Genomic DNA, 15,025 nt, shown 5'->3' with positions numbered 1-15,025 from the left:
GTCACCCACTTCTTTCTCCTCCCAATCAACCCTCTCCCCACCCTCATCCCTAGGCAGCCACTAACCTACTCTCTGTCTCTTTACATTTGCCTATTCTGGACATTTCATATAGATGGAATCATATAATGTGAGGTTTTTTGTGACTGGCTTCTTTCATGCAGCATTACATTTTTGAGGTTCATCCATATTGTAACATGCACCAGCACTCCACTCCTTTTCTTGCCAAATAACATTCTATTATATGGGTATATGACACTTTATCTATTAACTGATAAATATATGAACTGCTTCCACTTTGTGGCTATTGTGCATAAAGCTGTTATGAACATTAGAGTGCAGGCTTTTGTGTGGACGTATGTTTTCATTTCTCTTGGGCATATACTTTGGAGTAGAACTCCTGGTTCATGTGATAACCCTCTGTTGAGTAACTGCCAGGCTATTTTCCAAAGTGGCTGCACCATTTTATATTCCTACCAACAATATACACTGATTTCTCCACATTCTCACCAACAACTGCATTAAAGATCAAGGGAAAAGTGTCTTCAGATTCAACATGCCCATTAACATCCTTGCCAGGTACTATTAACTTGTCTGTCTGAAATTACATAACTGTGGCATTTAAAAAAAAATGCTTTAATGTTTTATCTGGAAAGTTAGCTTCGAAAAGAAGAAAAGTAGTATTTGCATTTTCAAATAAAAGCTTTAAAATCAAAATGTCATTATAAAAGTTAATCATAACCGCCTTCTAGAAAGTGAATTTTAAATCTAGCATACCTGAGATATGAAGAAATCAGGAACTATCTACTTTCTGGGCAAAATACTGATGACCAGGCAGTAAGAACAACTTATCAAGATCACCTCTATAATCGATTACCTATGAACACCCTAGGTCAGAGATGAGGAAGGGAAAAGCCTCTTTCAAGTCATACACACCGGATGTTAAGGATGTAAAAACAACCAAAGCTATGTAAGCTTCCATTCTATTGTGAGAGAATAATAATCTAAATAGTCACATAGTCACACAAATAAATCACTGAAATACAATGTGATAAATGCAAGATTCAAAGTAAATACTATATTTAAGTACTGGCAACAGAGCAATTAAAGAGTGTTCAATGTTATGTCTGAACTGCTACTACCAGGGTCTTAGCAAAACTCATTTCCATCCTTCATCGTTGCAAACTGCTCTAAGTTCAGTGCCACTGGACTAATATAGAAGGCCCAGACTTGCTCTCTCCCAAGAAACTCCCCAAGATTCTTTGAATAAAAGTGCTCATATATTTCCTCAGTATATGTAAGTCTTATCCATATAGCAGAAGACTGGAAGAAGGAAAAGTCAGTATATGATGGTGTTAAAAGCAGAGGGATAGACACATCTGGGTTCATTTTTCAACTGTGCCACTTACTAAAAGCCTGACCATAGTACGTCGATTAATTTATCCATCCCTTACTTGAAAAATTAGAAGAACAGCAGTACCTGATTCTTAGGATTGGTGAGTGAAGGCATGCAAGGCACCATCACCATCAATGAATGTCTGGCATCCAACAATGGTAGCTGTTACTCTATTATTACTGACTATATAGTATTAACTCTTCTCTGAGTTCATTGCAGATTCATCCAAAATATGTCCACTGAATACCCTTACTTGGCAAAATACTCAACAATACTAGATGGTAAGGTAAGAAAAGAGATTTTTAAAAGATAATAATCTTCAATCTCATGAGGAATTTATAAATATGCTAGCAAAATGTACATATAAATACTGTGATTTTAAATAACTAGAAGACAACCTTATTAATTCAAAAAGTTGTTCTAGTTAGTAGAATATATAGATTTTTTTCCCATTTAATGAGTTTCCTTTGGTGTTATACACAGAATGTCCTCCACTCTAAGGTTATATAAGTATTTTTAAACTATCAGAAAATGAGTCACATGTGGGAGGGTAGGGAGAGTTAACTCAAAAATCCCACTCACAGGAAGGGGAACATCACACTCCGGGGACTGTTGTGGGGTGGGGGGAGGAGGAGGGATAGCATTAGGATATATACCTAATGCTAAATGACGAGTTAATGGGTGCAGCACACCAACATGGCACATGTATACATATGTAACAAACCTGCACATTGTGCACGTGTACCCTAAAACTTAAATAAATACATAAAAAGAAAATCAACATCCAAAAAAAAAAATCCCACTCACAATAACGTCTCTTCAAAAAATCTAGTAATAAACTTAAGAAATATGTAAGAGTCACATGAAGAGAACTATAAAACTTTACCAATGGAAACAAAGGCTTAAAAAAAGATATGATATATTCCTAGATTTGAAAAGTGTAACATCGAAATATTTCAATTAGCTCCAATTTAATACATTATTTTAAAATAAAAACACCAACTGATTGGTTTTGAGTGTTTTTGGTGGGGGCAGAGGAAAAGGAAGGGAGACTTAAATATTCAAATAAAAGCCAAAGAAAATTCAAGAACAGTAAATGTGTATTTTAAAATGCAAAGTAATAAAAGGAAATTTCTCAAAATATTTTTTTTAAAAGTACCATAAAGTGAAAATAATTAAAATGGTTTGACAGTGATGTAAAACAGAAGTAAAGAGAACAAGCAAGATACTAATGCATAACAGTGGCATTTCAAATCAATGGGAAGGCAGATGAGACCATAAATTTTGAAACATTTGAAAAGAATGAAGTCTATAATTCACACCACTCATACAAAAATAAGTGGTATATGATTTGACATTTTACTTTAAAAAGTGAAATTAATGCTTTAGAAGACGCAATAGATAAAAAAATTTAGAAACATGAATACAACAGCTTTTTTTTCTGTTCTTCAATCTCATCCTTTTTATATATCTTGCATACTTTATGCTTCTGACTCTTTCCTGTTGAAAGTCTAAAATCTAAAATATCGAAGATAATACATTTCTGTATGCTACTATCCTTGAGTACCTGATATATTACAGTATATTACCATATGACAATAGGTAGTATTCTGTTTGATTTTTTCCATCAGTTTTTCCACGTTCCATGATCAATGCTCTTATTCTTATATGTTGCTGCCAATCAGATAAGGGTTAAGAACAGAAATGAGGATAAGAGTAAATATGCTAAAAATAAAAAAAAATTTGGCTTAGGGCAGAGAACCTCGGTTTACAGACAATAAACAGCCAGACTGCAGTATTAGAGGGGCCTTAATCTGGGTACTTACTGTTTTTAAAAAGAAAAGAAAAGCCTGGGCGTGGTGGCTCACACCTGTAATCCCAGCATTCTGGGAGGCCAAGGCAGGCGTATCACCTGTGGTCAGGAGTTCGAGACCAGCCTGGCCAACACGGTGAAACCCCGTCTCTACTGAAAATATAAAAAAAAAAAATTAGACGGGAATGCTGGCATGCACCTGTAATCTCAGCTACTTGGGAGGCTGATGCAGGACAATCACTTGAACCCAGGAGGGGGAGGTTGCAGTGAGCCAAGATCACGCCACTGCACTCCAGCCTGGGCAACAGAGCAAGACTCCATTTCAAAAAAAAGAAAAATCAATACAGAGGTCTTTGTAATCTAATAAAAGGAGCAATAACTTGGAGTCCTAAGACGTCAGTTGGTTTCTCATTATTAACCCAAGGCACTTAATCCCTCTGATTCTCAGTGTCCTCACTGACAAATCAGGAGTAGTAATCTTTATTGCAGAAGTTATTGTGAGATCAGTAAGACTGGGAATTTTAAGGTGACTTTTATTTTAAAAATTATATCAACAAAACGGAAGACAAAGACAAGCAGAAAAGAAGGCACTAAAATCTGGTGCCATTTAGCACAGGTCCATGATCATTCTTTCCCAAGAGGATCACTGTATTTCAAAGGAGAGCAGCAACTGATGCTCAAAATGATAAATACTGTCATGGCATTGTTTTGGCTACTTAGACTGCCTTGGTCCACATCTATTTTCCAATTGGTTCTCCAGATTTGAGTCACCTGATAGTCTTTCAGTATGTTCTTTTTCACCTCAAATTAGCCAGATCAGGTTATTCTTTTTCTTTTCTTTTTCTTTTTCTTTTCTTTTTTTTTTTTTTTGAGACAGAGCCTCACTTTATCCCCCAGGCTGGAATGCAGTGACGCCATCTCGGCTCACTGCAACCTCCACCTCCAGTGTTCAAGTGATTCTCATGCGTAAGCCTCCCAAGTAGCTGGGATTACAGGCATGTGCCACTATGCCTGGCTAATTTTTGTATTTTTAGTAGAGATGGGGTTTCACCATGTTGGCCAGGCCGGTCACAAACTCCTGGCCTCATGTGATCCACCTGCCTCAGCCTCCCAAAGTGCTGGGATTACAGGCATGAGCCACCGTGCCCGGCCTAGGTTTTTCTTACTTTAACTAAGAACTCTTATACATAGGTCAAGATCATTTGAAAGTTACACCTCAGGTGTACTGTCCATTGGTCCTATGCAAGTTACAATAAACTGAAAATGAGGTGAAAATAGGCCTCTAAGCTTCTTATACAGAGCAAAAGTAGAAGGAATTATGTAAGTGGTTCTTCAGTGGAGTACCTATCAGCTTCATCAGGAGAACTGTTTCAAAAATAGATGCCCATTATTCACAGAAACCAAAATTCAAATATCCCTTATAGTTCAACCTTACTTACAGTGAGAGAAATGCTATTTTAAATAACACTAGGATACCACTTCAGTATCTAATTATGAACAATCCCAAAGCTTGACAATAGATTTTGGTTAGGCTTTGGGAAAACAGGCACTCTCATGTATAGCTGGTGTAGACACAAAATGGTGCAGACTCCATGGAGAAGAACTTGGCAATATCTGGCAAAATTACACGTGTTTACCCTTTGACCCAGCAATCTCATTCTAGGATCCTATCCTATTGATACATGAGCAGACATAAGAAACGACTTTTGTATGAAGTTATTTGTTGCAGCATTATTTGTAATAGCAAACAGTGGAACGCCAATGTCCAGCAACAAGAGACTAGTCAGCTTTTTTACATCTATTTAACAGGATATGGTGCAATGATAAAAAAGAATATTCTGTTATGAAACAAACTCCAGAATAATACTGTAAAGTTCAAAAAAGCAAAGCACAGAAAAGTAAGCAAGAATTAGGGGATTAAGAGGAGAGATGAGGTACATATACTGTACATGTATCTGCTTATATTTTCAAAAAGAAGCAACAGAAGGATAAAGCAAAATTAATAAAAATGTGAACCTACAGGGCAAGGGAGAGAAGTGGGAAAATGGGACCAAGTAGCCAGACCTCTCTAAATGTATCTTGGTTTTGACTTTGGGACTATGTAAATGTCTTACAAGGTTATAAAACAAAATTAAAAAAAAACCTGAAAACAATGAACTTAACTAATTATCAATTTGGTGACATAACCAAATAGAGAATTACTAAGGTACATTAAAACATGGTATTTTGATTATACATCCTAAAGGGGGAAAACACACAAAGAAATCTTAAACTGCAATGAGTGGCCCTATTGTTTTTGGTAATTTTTTTAATTACCTTTTTTTTACCTCCTCCTCCCTCTGTTTTTGGTAATTTTCATGTTATTTTGAACTGGTGTAGTAGGATAAAACGGATATTATGATAATGTCATTTTGAATGGAGATTTTTTGATTAAGAGGAGAGAGTTACAGGCCAGGCACAGTGGCTCAATTTCGGAGGGTGGTGCAAAAGGATTGCTTGAAACAAAGAGTTCAAGACCAGCGTGGGCAACATAGTGAGACCCTGTCTCTAAAAAAATTTTTTTTTAAATTAGCCAGGCAAGGTGTTGAACATCTGCATTCCCAACTACTTGGGAGGCTGAAGCATGAGGATCACTTCAGCCCGGTAGTTTGAGACTACAGGGAGGTATGTTTGCGCCACCGTACTCCAGCCAGGGAGAGAAAGTGAGACCCTATCTCAAAAGAAAAAAAAAGATATGAATATAAAGTCAAATTAGTTTAATTTTTTTTCCTTTTAATAGAAAATGGTACTTATAGACTACAGTTATTATTATGAATTGGAAATATCAGCATGAACTCAGGATGTTAAAATATTTTTTATTTTTTGCTTTCTACAATAAACATTTCCTAGCTCTGTTAACTGAAACCTCCTAGAAATAACTAATCTCATAGTAATGAGTACCATGGGAATTATAGTACTGTGTAATCCCACTTAAATATTTGCCCAGTGATTGAACAAATGGCTAAATGTATGTAAGAAGGCCTTTAGCATCCTGCTCCATCCCATTAACCATTTAAGGGCCAACGCAATGATACTTATTCAAAAGCCCAAATTCTCCCACCATTACAGAGGCTATATCTTCTCTTCATCCAGCATAGGTTCAATAAATATTTACTGAATAAATAATATAGTCTTGGAGGGCATCTACCTTTGAGGCTTGTTGCAACAAATATGCCACAGTATGAATCTAAAAGAAATTCTATTTCTGGAATAAGTCTGCTGAATTAGGTATTGAAAACAAAAGTTCATCAGGGAATCACCATATTAAATATAAAAATAACTTACCAGTTACCTGTAACTGCAATCTTCCACTGTGGTTATTACTAGTATCAGACCTTGGTGAAGCAGTGGCCATGTCCCAAAATTCAGCTAAAACCTATTTTAAAAAAGGGGAATTTATTCATGTGTTAGATAAGAGTTTGTAATTTTCAAGATATTAAAACTACTTGTTTAAATCAACTAAGAAGTTCTCAAAAAGTACAGGAAAATGATCAAGCCTATTACCATCCCATTAAAAGAAAACCCTAAAGTTAGTTGAAATAACAGAAAAAATGGTGAGTAGTAAGCAAAAATAAAGATAAACATTAGAATGTTGCCCTGGATATGCCTGCTACAGGAACAGACAAAGCACTGGGCCTGCTACAAGGGGAAGGAGCTGAGATGCCCATACCAAGCAAAGGGCCCAAGTCAGTAGAAACTCCTAACATATGGCAGAAGCATATATGTATGTTTTAGGGAAGTACCCCAATTTAAGCCATTGGGAGTACCTAAGACGAAGAGCAACCAAGTCTGAGTCTATAATCTTAAAAATCAAATTTATATGAAAACAAGCCACCAGTCTGGGCAACAGAGCGAGACTCCGTCTCAACAACAACAACAAAAATCTCTATCCAGACAAGACAAAATAAAACTCACAATCTACATGGAGTGGGAAGCCTCAAAATACAGTAAAACTACAGGAAGAAACTGACAAATTGGCCATTGTTGTGGGTGATTTCAACACATCCCAATTAATCATAAGTCAAGCAGACAAAAAATAATAATAATGAACAAGAAGGATTTAATAACATCAACAGAACCTCATAACCAACTATTAGAAAATAAAAATTTTTCTCAGGTACTCATGAGACATGAGTGACATACAAAAAAAAATACACTGAGATATAATGAAAATCTCACTAAATTTCAAAAAATGTTCTAAGTCTCTGTCCGTAATACAATTAAGTTAAAAATCAGTAACAAAAGATAAATTTGAAAACTATAAATAGAATTTAAAAACACTTCTAAATATTTAGTGAATCAAAAGAAACCATGTTGGAAATTACAAAAAAAAAAACACAAAAAAAACTAAGAACTGAAAAACAAAAATACCACATACAAAAATGTATGGGAAAAGTTATACTTAGAGGCAAATTTATAGCCTTAAAGACATACTAGGAAAGGAAAGGTTGAAAACTGATGTGTTAGTAGGTCATCTGGTAAGTCTGAAAGAGAAAAATAGAACAAATCCAAAGAAAGGAGTTAATAAGAGCAGAAACTAATGAAGTAGAAAGAAGGTAACAGAAAGGATCAACAAAGTCAGAGCTACTTCTTAGAAAACACCAAGATAAATAAATGTCTGATAAGACTAACGAAGGGGAAAAACATGAAACAAAATAGGAAGCCCTAAAACAGACCAATGCATGTAAGGACATACCCATGTAAGAGATGTAGCAATGCAGATCCACGAGAAAAGAGGGACACTTAAATAAACCTGGAATTATCCATATGGAAAAAAAATGAAACTGGACCCCTACTGCACATCATATATAAAACCAATTCAAGATGGACCAATGACATAAATATGAAAGGGAAACAGTAGAACTTCTAGAATAAATTACAGCAGAAAACTATTGTTTTGTGTCCTCCCAGGATGGAAGGATTTCTTAAGAGACAGGGGCATACTAACCAAATAAGAAAAGTGTGAATATTCACGCCTGTAATCCCAGCACTTTGGCAGGCCAAGGCGGGTGGATCACCTGAGGTCAGGAGTTCAAGACCAGCCTGGCCAACACGGCAAAATCCTGTCTCTATTAAAAAAATACAAAAATTAGCCAGGCGTGGTGGTGGGCGCCTGTAATCTCAGCTACTCAGGAGGCTGAGGAAGGAAGAATCGCTTGAACCCAGGAGGTGGAGGTTGCAGTGAGCTGAGGTCATGCCACTGCACTCCAGCCTGGGCAACAGAGCAAGACCCTGTCTCAAAAAAAAAAAAAAAAAAAGTGTGAATATTTTGACTACATGGAAACTGAGACTTCTGTTTATCAGGACATCATAAAGAAAATGAAAAGATATGCCAGAAACTGGAATAAATTTGCAAAACAAAAAACTAATTAAAGATCAATATTTAAACTACATATATAAGAATACTTACAAATAAGAAAAAGATAACACATTAGGCAAATAGGCAAAAGGCTTAACTGTAATTATATAGAAAAGATTTCTAAGGCTAACAAACACGAAACAATGCCGAATCTCACTGCCCATCAGAGAAATACAAACCACACAGATGTCATTTTTAAACTCATTAGAATGGTAAAAACTAGGAATGTTGATAGTGCCAAATAATGGCAAAAAACATGCAGCAGTGGTGGCTCTCATACACCGTTGGTAGGCGTTTCAGATGGCAAAATCCTGTTGGAAAATAATTTGGCATTATCATTTAAAGCTAAACATTTGTATGCCCTTCAATGAGTAATTTTGAATTTTATAAAATGTTTTGTACCTGTGTACCAAGTACAAGCATTCTTCATAATAACAAAAAAAGTGAAAAATACTCAAATGTCCATTGGTAGAAAAATGGTTACATAAATTAGGCTAACTCATACAATGGAGCATTATATAGTTGTGAGAATGAATGAACTACAGGTGGGGGCGGTGGCTCATGCCTGTAATCTCAGTGCTTTGGGAGGCCGAGATGCCTCCCAAAGGTGGATCCCAAGGTGGATCACTTGAGGTCGAGTTCAAGACCAGCCTGGCCAACATGGTGAAGCCTTGCCTCTACCAAAAAAAAAAAACAAAAAAAACCCACAAAAATTAGCCAGGCGAGGTGGCAGGTGCCTGTAATCCCAGCTACTCAGGAGGCTGAGGCAGGAGAATTGCTTAAAACCGGGAGGCAGAGGTTGCAGTAAGCTGAGATCTTGCCACTGCACTTCAGCCTGGGCGACAGAGAAAGACTCTGTCTCAAAAAAAAAAAAAAAGAATGAATATAGCTATAAGCAATACCATGAATATATCTAAGAAAAAGAACAGGTAAGTAGAAAAGAAAAAAGACAGATGAGTTCTGAGCATTAACACCTTCCTCTCAGTTCTGACTCCAAGATTTAACATTCTACACTGAAGTCATGAAGAAATTCTTCCAACTCCTAATGACAAAGAAGAAATGAATTATTTTGATGGTTATCATGATCTCATCTTTTGTTATTCATTTCCTTTGAAAACACCATGATTCCATGATTGAAAAAGAAATCCAGAAATGTGGGGTACTGTGGATCCTGCGCCTCAAGAGTTTGTCCAATGAACAATTACAGAACCCCAGTAAAGAACTGCTAAGGTCCAAACAGCCACCAAATAACAAGCTGTCAGTCTTCCAAGGAGTACTCTATGAATCTTATGGAAACATTTCTGCACACAGTAAAGAAACTAGTGTACAGAAATGTTTATTTGTCTATGATACAGCAATAACTACAGAGTCCAAAAATAAGTCTCCACAATTATTTTCTGGTTATAAATTTGAATTTGCCTACTGAGATATTTCTGTCTATTTTTATGTCTGCTCAAACATCTTTTATGATGTTTAAATGTTTTCCTTGAAATGTATAAAGATTTGTAAATTAGATTTTCCTCTATAATAAAATACCATATGTGTGAGCTTTAAAAAGCCTACAAACATGATTATGAAACTCAAATCAAACCATCATATTTGTGGTATTTTAAAAAGAAAAGATGGAAACAAGTTCAGGATAGCAGTTACTTTAGGGGCTGGGAAAAGGTAAGAATATGGAATCAGAGAGGTCTTCACAGCTCTTTAACCATATTAGGATTGACCTAGTTCTTCAGTTGAGCAGTTGGTTCACAAATGATTTTTATTATTGACTTGTATATGTTACATATAATCTGGTACATTCAAATTACATGGTTTTTTTTTTTAAATTTAAAGAATGTATGGAAGGCACGGAAGTAGATACAGTAAAGTATAAATCACTAACTCATCAAGTGTAATTACTGGAGCCTGTGGTGCAAAAGAAGGACAGATACAGCTTTCACAGACGGCATTTAGTCTTCCAAGAAAAAGACACTTCTTCCTCTAGGCAGTAAATGAGGGATTTAAGGATAGGTGAAGATATTGATTCATATGGAGGTAGATTAAAAAAAAAATCAAAGAACCTTATTAGGGAATTAAACAGAAAGACAACTACTGAGAATAAAGGCAAGAGGCATAGATTACTTATTTGAGAAGAATCTTAAAAGTTTACAATACTGTGCAAACTGGGGAACAGTGCCAACCAGGTAAAAAACTATTCACTTTACTACATGAAACTCTCTCTGTACCCTGATCCCCACCCCCAATCTATTTTTCTCTTTATTCTATATAAACCCTTTCATATCACCCAATCCCCAGACTCAAGAGCGCATGTTCTGGTAAGCAGTAACTGCAAATTTAAACTAAAACCATGAGAGATAGTTCAAAAATGATACCATCTTGCCTTAAAAGGGAAGAGATACAGCAAATAAAATTATCAATTTCAAAAATTATTCTCCACACTTCATTTAATAAAGTTGTATGACACTTAAAAGATAATCTACTGTCATATATTCTCCCATCTGAGCATTACAGTAACACCGTGTGAGGAGGGAAGCACTCTGTCCATTTTAGAGATGAGAAAACTGAGCCTCAGGAGTATTAGAAGTCTATAGCCATATTTTTTATGACAACATATTACTAGGTCTACATAATTAACTATCAAAATGTATGAAGTCTGACTATTAATTATAGTCTTAGTTTTAAAAACATTGTTAATCACTTACTATGTATCAGGAACTGCTAGACACTGGGGATACAAAGATGAGTAAGACACGATTCCCTCTTTCAAGGAGCTCATAGTCTGTGAGGAGACAACCCTGTAAACAAATAAATAGCTTTCAGTGTGATAATTCCTAAAATAGATGCAAAAGGTAAAGTACTACATCTGGGGCACACAAGAGAAAGTAGATAATCCAGCCTTCAGGGATCAAGAAAGGGATCACAGAGAAGATAACCTCTGAGAGAACTGTCTTGAAGTGTGTAATTCTTCAAGAGAGAATTACAGAAAGAACGGCACATCCAGAGAACTGCTTGCATGGTGGACAATGGAACATAAGGACAGTGTAACGTGATCAGGCAAACAGAGAGGGTCTAAACTGCATAGGATCCTATGGAATAGTTTATATTGTATTTAAAATATACCATGCATAGTACTTTAAAGTTTATCCTGATGGTTTCAGTGATGAGAATTGCATTTTGGAAAAATAACTTTGGAAGCTGTGGGGGTTAGATTTAAGATAGTGAGCTTATCTGAACTAGAGCATTGGCACTATGAAAGAAAAAACTCAGGATACATATAAGGTCTTTGACCAGATGACTATAGGATGGCTGAGGGTTACAAAAAAACAAGAATCTGAAAAACTAAAATTTCCCACTTCATTGTCTGAGTAGATGATGGTTCCCTAACCAGGATAGAGAGAAGAGTAAGATTATTTGAATTTCATTTCCAGTTCTGCCACTTAAGAGCTGTAGGACCAAGTTAACTTTTCTATGGCTCATTTCCTGTAGCAGTAAAATAGGAAAAACAAAGTCATCTATCTCATGTTACAATGAGAATTAAATGAGATAATACATGTAAAACACTTAGCACTTCGAGTATATGGCACGGAGTAAAGACTCAATAAAGATGACTTATTGTTTTTATTGTGGAAGAAGGAGGTTAAATATACAAGTTTCATTTGGATATGCAGTTCAAAAGAAAATTGCTAACAACCAGGTATAATAGACAGCTAGTTAGAGAAGCATGCAGTTGAGGAAACAGGTCCATGGAGAAGAAACATTTTGGAGTCACAGTTTATGTAAGTGGTATAACTTCCATGGAAGACAATGGGCTTGTTCACAGTGGAGATATTTTGGAATAAATGTTGAACAGAATGAGAGAGTGCTGATCAACTTCTGCTAAGCCGTATTAATACTGTGCTTATCACAAGCCCTCAGGGAAACAATCTGCATAATTGTATGACTTTTATCAAGTTGTCCTTGGTCCCCAGGACATGAGAAGACAGAAAAACTGTATGATCAATTTAGGTTCAGCAATTTAGAAAGCAGGGTTGGCAAAAGAAAAAACAAAGTCTGAGTTTTAGGTCATAATCTATGCTCAGAGGGTATAGTCAGTAATATCTAAGCTGATTATGTTAGTCCAACCCTTTGAAAATCCCACAGACTTGTATAAAGGTTCACTATTATTCAACTGCAAAGAACAGAAAAAAGTCCTGAATGTAGATAATAAACGACATTTCCAGTACTCTTAGGTTATAGATCTATCAAATCCTCATTTAGAAGGCATATCTTAATTGCCTGCTTACTTCAAAATGTCTTTCTTAAGCCAGAAGCAAAATTATGAAAGAAAGAAAGAGAGAGAGAAAAAGAAAGAAATCCAATTAGAATAGATCTGATTCATTCTGCACACTCTGCAGTGTTAAGACTTTGAAAAGTCAAATAAATGCTGTCACATATCTATGTGCCTGGATCAATTAACCAACATACTTATTGGCTGCCTAGTTTATAAAGTGGGTATGGCAAGGATATAGAAATTGTAGAAGACAAAGTCCTGGCTTCAATACTGAGTCTAATTTTGAAGACAACACTAATACACAAGAAAAAAACTCAGTAACAAGATAGGATGATATGTAACCGAGCAGTTTAGTTCAATAAATGTGGAACCTAAAAGGTTAGAAAGCCCGCACTTAGGCAAAGCTATTTTATCAAGCACCAAATTTAAAACTCAATGAATGTGGCAAAGATAAAAATGGATGAACCATGTAGTCTCCCCCCTCAATATAGCTAAGATTCAGCAACTCCAAAGCATAAAATAAATATTTCATTAAAATGTAAACTACAAAATGGAGGATTTAATTTTAAATTGAATTATATATACGAATATAGTAATATTACTTCTACATAGAAATACTGTTGGTCATTTCAATGAATTTATAAAACGAAACAGTAAACAGGAGGGTGACCAACTCGTCCCAGTTCGCTCAGGAACATCAGGTTTTAATCTTGCATCCTGGGAAACCTCTCAGCTCTGGCCAAACTGGGATTTTTGATAATCCTAGTAATGGCTCTAACTGCCTAGACAGCTCTTTTGATGTATCTCAAAGAAGCTTTTCTAGTGGAATCCTGTTATAAAAGTATAATTCTGTTAGATTTTTCATTTCCATGTGACCTGCAAATTCAGAAAGGAAAAACCAATTTGATAGGGACTACTCATCACTAAGGCTCAAAATTATATCACTGGAACTACACGTCAGGAGAAGGGAAGAGGGAAGAGTAAGAGGCTTTCTCAATACCCAGGGTCTTTTAGCCCTCCCAATCATTTACTTTTAACAGACTCTCTGTCCATATCATCACCACTGATCTCTCTAATCAAAGGCATTTCCAACTAGTGCTACTGTTCTTCCCTGGCCCATGCCATCATCCATCATCCCCATGCCATCATACCCCAAGCCATCACAGCCTCTGCATCTATGCCAACAACTCACCCGTCCTGTATCTTGCTGATCTCCGTTCCATTCACTAGCTCATATGACCCCATCCTGGACTTGATGGGTCTTATTCTTCCCACAATCTCCCACTAGTAATCTCTACCACTGCACTCTTCCCTTAGAACTGGTCTGCTTAACTCAGGAACGACAGTCTCTCCAGCACTCTCCGGCACTCCTTCACTGTAGGGGACCTACTGGCAATGTCATTAATACTTTACATTCGCATAGCACTTCATAGTTTCAAATTTTCACATACGTTATGTCAAGAAAACAGGCTAAGTACAATTGTTTCCAATTTTACCAGTGCCACGTTAATATCACTTTTCACTTCTATCTCCCATTGGGCTTTTCTTCCCAGGTTCTGTCTTTATTGTGCCTTTCTCTCTACCTTCAAATAAACTTGGTGTTCTCAATGTATACATTTTACTATCTGGGAAAGAAGCTATCTGATTTCTTTTAAAGCTTTTTATATATAAATAGAGACAGGGTCTCATTATTTGCCCAGGCTAGTCTTTAAACTCTGGTCTCAAGTGATCCTCCCACCTGGGCCTCCCAAAGTGCTGGGATTATAGGCATCGACCACTGTGACCAGCCAAAAAATTAAAGCTTTCTTGTCCACACTTGACCTCTCTCTATAAATATCACTGATTGATCCATTTATACTCAAAACACAAGAATGCCCCTCTCCTAATAACTTACAAGTGTGCTACAGAGTAAAACAGAATAGCACTTCTGAGCTGTACCATTCCAGTGATTTGAAGAGTACTTGCAATATCTACCAGGCAAACAACAAGTAAACATGGAATCTACAGGTACCTTTTAGCCTCTGACTTTAATTTGGGTGTTTATTTTAACCTAAAAATGCCTATCTAACCACAGGATCTAATAACTTCGACTATCTTCCCTCCATCTTTCTGTATTTTTAGTCAATTTCAAAGTTCCTTTCAGTGCAC

The 15,025-nt window shown here is 36.2% G+C and overlaps 1 protein-coding gene across 11 annotated transcripts in view; it reads right to left on the bottom strand.

Annotated features, from left to right (window-relative positions):
• WWP1 (WW domain containing E3 ubiquitin protein ligase 1) overlaps window positions 1-15,025 on the bottom strand; it is a 127,847-nt gene that overhangs the window by 90,470 nt on the left and 22,352 nt on the right. For 7 of the 11 annotated variants that reach the window (XR_008528061.2, XR_008509176.2, XM_024250992.3 and 4 more), the window contains exons 2-3: window positions 11,310-11,402; window positions 6,531-6,621 (exon numbers count right to left, since the gene is read on the bottom strand). Coding sequence is in view for 9 of the 11 variants with exons in the window: in XM_024250992.3 (XP_024106760.1) it covers window positions 6,531-6,600 (70 nt within the window). In the remaining 2 variants the exon portion in view is untranslated. Of the gene's footprint in view, window positions 1-6,530; window positions 6,622-7,941; window positions 8,475-11,309; window positions 11,403-15,025 lie in introns of those variants that run through there. The other 4 variants (XM_024250993.3, XM_063726707.1, XM_063726710.1 and 1 more) reach the window with 2 other exon arrangements.

Source organism: Pongo abelii, chromosome 7 (genome assembly GCF_028885655.2).
Source record: "Pongo abelii isolate AG06213 chromosome 7, NHGRI_mPonAbe1-v2.0_pri, whole genome shotgun sequence".
NCBI classification, from domain to species: domain Eukaryota; kingdom Metazoa; phylum Chordata; class Mammalia; order Primates; family Hominidae; genus Pongo; species Pongo abelii.
This window is presented reverse-complemented; position numbering and strand designations above follow the sequence as displayed.